The sequence below is a fragment of the Montipora foliosa genome, chromosome 8 (genome assembly GCF_036669935.1).
Source record: "Montipora foliosa isolate CH-2021 chromosome 8, ASM3666993v2, whole genome shotgun sequence".
Taxonomy (NCBI): domain Eukaryota; kingdom Metazoa; phylum Cnidaria; class Anthozoa; order Scleractinia; family Acroporidae; genus Montipora; species Montipora foliosa.
Genome location: NC_090876.1, coordinates 47,456,896 through 47,461,895, shown reverse-complemented (window position 1 = coordinate 47,461,895; position 5,000 = coordinate 47,456,896). Strand labels below are relative to the sequence as shown.

Here is a 5,000-nt window from a genome sequence, read left to right as displayed (position 1 = left end):
ACATATCGATAAAATACAAGCGTGAATCCAAATTGCAAATATGTTGTCTTTCAGGAAAATTACGCATGTGCTACCCGTTCTAGCCCACCGGGAGGCCGATTTCACACCGGAACGCGATTTTCGCTCCGGTGCAGTAACCGGGGTGAACTCGCGCCGGTGTGAGTCGCCCGCCCCAGCATGACTTTTTTCGGTGATATCATGTAAACAAATACAGAGCTAAGAGAGGGAACCGGAGTGAACTCACGCCGGTGCGAAAGTCGCCCCGGTATCATGTTAACACCCCCGTCAGTTGAGGACAGGAGTTCACTGTATTCCTCCGAGCGAGTGATGTTTAAGTTGGGAAGAAGACGAAATTGACGTGCATCTAAATTACTTGCATTTGAGGGCATGTCTCGGAATGGGACGAGACGAACCTCTTGCCCATTCTTGGCTTGCAACTCACGCAAGTAGAAAATAACACCACCAACCAATCAACAGAGTCGAGAGTTGGTCCCAGGGCTGTACACGAGTTCTTCGGCAAAATGTACCAACAACCCTATCAACGTTGTTAATAACACAATTCCGTGCACTTTAGCCCAGAATATCACTTAGTCATAAGCAATGAAATGCTTGGACGTTCATATGACGTTTACTATTCTTTGACCGTGATATTTGACATCTGAGGATCCTTATACAAACGTATTCCTCGCGCAGTTTGCTCTATTTTCAGAATGGCGCATTTTATCGTGAAAAGGTTAAAAACAAATGTTCATTTCATCGCTTGAAAAAAAAAAAAAAAACGTCCAGTCATCCGGTACAAGTACTCGGGCAAACAACTTTGTCAGGCCACTTGCGCAACGGACAAGCACCTACTCAGTCAACAAGAATGTCTAGCGACAAAAAAAACCCAGTATTTCTCTTTCTCTTTTAATAAATAAGCCAAGTGGAAGAACCTCTCGGGCGAGTTTGTCCTCGGTGAAGTTTGGTTGCCCTATGGGCAAGTTGGAATTTGAAGTTTGTTGTATGTCTGCATTCTTGCGCTGGCGGTAAATAATTGCCAAGGCAATATCAAGTGAAATTTTCTTCTTTTTTAAAATCTTTTATCTGGGATTCTTTAAGCGTCAAAAATACGACAAAAACATCAACGACCCAACAGAAACGGAGGGCATGTTGGATAACGGAAAAGCCTGATCACACAAACCCGCCAGCTGGGCAGTATGTTGTAGTTCAAGGAATTGGCTGCTTTGAGAGCAAGGCAGTAGGAACGAATGCCTTCTGTGAAGACAAGGAGAGAAGATCCAGTCGCAGTCTTAAATGCTTGAAGAATTCCTCAACCAGGGTGGCTTGATAGAGAAGTGCGTCTTGGACCGGCTTGGGTCTCCTGGACGTTTTAAGAAGTTACCAATTGCATGCACTTGCCCGCGCGGTTTTGTAAATACCACATAAGTGAATATGGCCTTTTGCGAAATCTGATTGGTTAACTTGGAGAGTAGATAAGCAAGTACTGTCCTACTCTGGGGAGACATAAAGAAACAAAATGGCTGCCCGTAGCCTTGATCTTTTGAAACTTAATTTAATGAAGTGTTTTATTCGTTGATGTTTCAGCTTGTGTGGTATGTACTAAACCAATGTTTCACTTCAGTGACGGTGGAATTGGAGATCTACGAAGCGACATCGACCAAATCGTTGTTTAAAATTGGAATTTAACGTTGAAAAAACGTTTCTTCATTATTCCTGTTTGTCGAAGTCAAAACTTTAAGTCTGGTGATTTACATTGAATAATATAAACAAGATGGAATAATCATGAAATACTTAAAACAGCTCAAAGTTATATTTTGGAGTGACGTTGTCGTCTCCGTAGCCGTCGTGGTTTCTTAAACTCCCTAATTTTGGACTGGAACGAACATTCGGTTTTCCTTGATTACCCTCGATTCCAAGCTCGTTCCAGTCCAACTGTGAGAATACGATCTCCGTCGCAGAAGGGTGCGTGGTCGCATGTATTTGGTAATTTGCTTGAAGTCATATTCCAGTTCATTTTTGGTTGTCAACTCCAGTTTCCATCATAATCAAGAGAGACAGTGAATAATCCATGCTTCGTTAGCTTTTTAAAGTTGTAAATTTTTAAAACAAGAATTCCAATTTTATATGCGGTTAGTATTCGTATTAATTTTCTTGACGGTTTTATTGTGGGATGTTCCTTTGACATGGACGGTGAACATTGTTCTTCATTCCATATCAAAAATCTAAATTTAAAAAATAGCTAGGAATAAAGGTGGTGTGAACCATCTACGGTATTTAACTAATCCGGTTACTTCGTGTGCTGTTCTGTAAAGTTTTGACATAAATTTTCTTCGACATCGGTTTTAATTTTATAGAAGTTCACGTTTGTGTTTTCAAATTGATTTTTTTTAATTCGCAGAAATACGAGTTAATGTTGTGTACAAGAAAAAAGAAAATGACAGTGTGTGCAACGTTTTTTTTTCTCGTGTCTTCGTCTGATTACGTCATAATTAAGGAGTAATTTGTAACCCATGTTATTATTGTCTTTATTTATGAAACTTTTCTTGGCACGCGTTCACTTCGAGGCTGTCCTTGCTTAAGCTCTTTGAAAATTCTTTAAATCTCTGCAACTAGTCATAAAAATGTTTACCGAATTACATCGATATTCAAGTTAGGCCGGAGGAGGGTCTTGTTTTCATTTTCTGCTAAATAAAGTGGCCCAAATTTAGTTTTCATGGAGAAAGCTCATTTATACGCGCGGTTAAGTCATAATTTATTTTGTTGCTCGGATACACGTTCTAAATTAAAGTTTGAAGCAAAAAGTAACCGAAGATTTGCCCTTATGAATACTTAGTTTTATGTTTCATAAGTTAGTCTTCTCATCGAAATAAACAAAGGAATTTTGTCAGTGCCCTCGTCCATTTTGTCGTTGAATTTTAATGAAATTGCCATGCCCCTTTTGGAAAAACTACCACCAATTCTCACACGTGGCTCCCTGATTGGTCAATTGTGGTCATGTGACCTCAATAGAATGCTCTGGGCAAGTTGCTCGAAGCGACAGTCGCTCGAAGCATTATTCGCGCCAACCATTGGTTTATCTACTTTGTTATGGTATTTAATAAAGCGCTGACCAAGCACGGGCAAATTTGTGCTCTCGCCATCTCCGTGAATTTTCATTCTATACGTTTGGTGAACAACCGACAAGATTCCTGGGATTCACAACAGCCCACTGAGGGCTAAATGATAGTATAATATAGTTGACTCTCTCGGCATGAAGAAAGAAAACTTCTCGAACTCATTAATAATTCATCAAGTGATAAAACCAATTGCGTGACCGCATTTAGGTCACATGGATGCACCTTAATACCGCGGTAAAAAACAGCGTGTTTTGATATCCAAACACGTGTGTTTGGAAATCAATTAGAAAAAGCAATACACAACTTCAACAAAACTATATTACTTCTTTTGTTTGCTGTTTACATTTACGTTTACAGTGCAATTCAAAAACGTTCCTGAATTGAACATTCCGCGCGCACTGTTGGCCAAGTTCTGAAAACCTCACCGACCCACTTGTCTTTGTACCGTGTACTTTTAGGCTTGGACTGTACAAGCAAAGAATCTTCTCCTTGCACACTTTTGGGCGGTCGAAACCGGCAAAATTCATCCTCGCCTAACCCGTCCATGTCTCGGAACTAGCTGGACGCCACTGAATGCAAATTGTGGCTACTTGAAATAAACAAGCTTCAGTTGTGAAAAACACGGACATTATCATCACAAACTGTGCGCTGATTAAACAAAAGAAAGCAAAAATCACATGCTTGTGTGATTTTTGCTTTCTTTTGTTTGCAAGTAGGCGCCGATTGAGAAGCCATTTCAAAAACTCGTGCTTCGTGTTTTACCGGGGTTTCCAAACACTCGAAAACAATAAAATTCATCGGTTTTCTCGTGTTTGGAAACCACGCTGAAACACTCGCACTCGTTTTTGAAATATTACTTCAAACGAAATTTTCACCACAATTGCTTGTAAACTTGCAATCTGATTGGCTAATTTGCCATTGCTGATAATAGTCTTGACAACGCTGCTCGTGTCAATGTGTCACGCAACTGTAATAGCCAATCAGCAGCGCACATTTTGGGAAATAAACCAATCAGATTGCGAAAAAGTTATAGATAACGTTTGCTCTTTCTTTGTGTCACGATCTTGGTAACGCTCTGAAATAAACCCTTTTCTTGACTTTGAACATTGGGGTAAAAAAAGCAAGTCGTTCTCGTTCCCTTATCGACAACGATACTAGTCATCACAGTGGTCAAAGCGCCTCTTTGAGTCCACACCAGTTTGACCACTGTGATGACGAATATCGCTGTCGATAAGAGTACAGACAACGCTGAACCACGTTCGATTTGTTAAATCGACTAACACTTTTTTACATGTCAACACGCTCCTGAGTAAGAGAGCAAAACCCATTTTTCGCCGTCTTCCGGTGAAAATTTTAAATTTATGATTTGGATTTGCTGTATCATTCTCTGCGTGTATATTTCAAGGACGACACCTATTTGGTCAGTTGTGTGGAATTGAACCGCGCGGTTGTCATGGGAACAACAGATTAAAAAACCGCAGCATGGGCAAATGATTATCATTGGACAAAAAAGGGGGATTCGACTCCTGCTAGTTCAAACAAGATACGTCGACGCAAAAAATTAAACCTTTGACTGTCACATTTAATCACAATTCTCTCAAATTATTTAAGACCAACCAAAGTAACGTGAAAGAGTGTAAAACAGCATTAAAATCAGTCATAAAATACTAGAATTGAAATCGTAATTATGTCCATATAAAATAAGCCATTCCGAGTTCATGTCTGCCTCCTATTCAAAGCGAGCCTAAGTGCGAAGTTTTGTGATAGTAATTAGTTCTACTTTACATATGAATGAAAAGTAATTTTCATAACAAAAACTTCGCACTTAGACTCGCTTTGAAAAGGAGACAGACACGAACTCGGAAATGGCCTATTTAGATGGTA

General features: G+C 39.8%; 2 protein-coding genes across 4 annotated transcripts in view; one reads left to right on the top strand and one right to left on the bottom strand.

Moving 5' to 3' along the window:
* LOC138012522 (integrin alpha-3-like) overlaps window positions 1-2,890 on the top strand; it is a 34,897-nt gene extending 32,007 nt beyond the window's left edge. The window contains exon 27 of the mRNA XM_068859311.1: window positions 1,099-2,890. Within this exon, the coding sequence (XP_068715412.1) occupies window positions 1,099-1,170 (72 nt within the window). The 3' untranslated portion in view covers window positions 1,171-2,890. The remainder of the gene's footprint in view (window positions 1-1,098) is intronic.
* Window positions 2,891-4,764: 1,874 nt separating this feature from the next.
* The window catches only part of LOC137967375 (BRCA1-associated RING domain protein 1-like), a 46,267-nt gene continuing 46,031 nt past the window's right edge, over window positions 4,765-5,000 (bottom strand). For 2 of the 3 annotated variants that reach the window (XM_068813914.1, XM_068813915.1), the window contains one exon: window positions 4,770-5,000. This exon is cut by the window's right edge and continues 3,075 nt beyond it. The gene's annotated coding sequence lies outside the window, so the exon portion shown is untranslated. The other variant, XM_068813917.1, reaches the window with a different exon arrangement.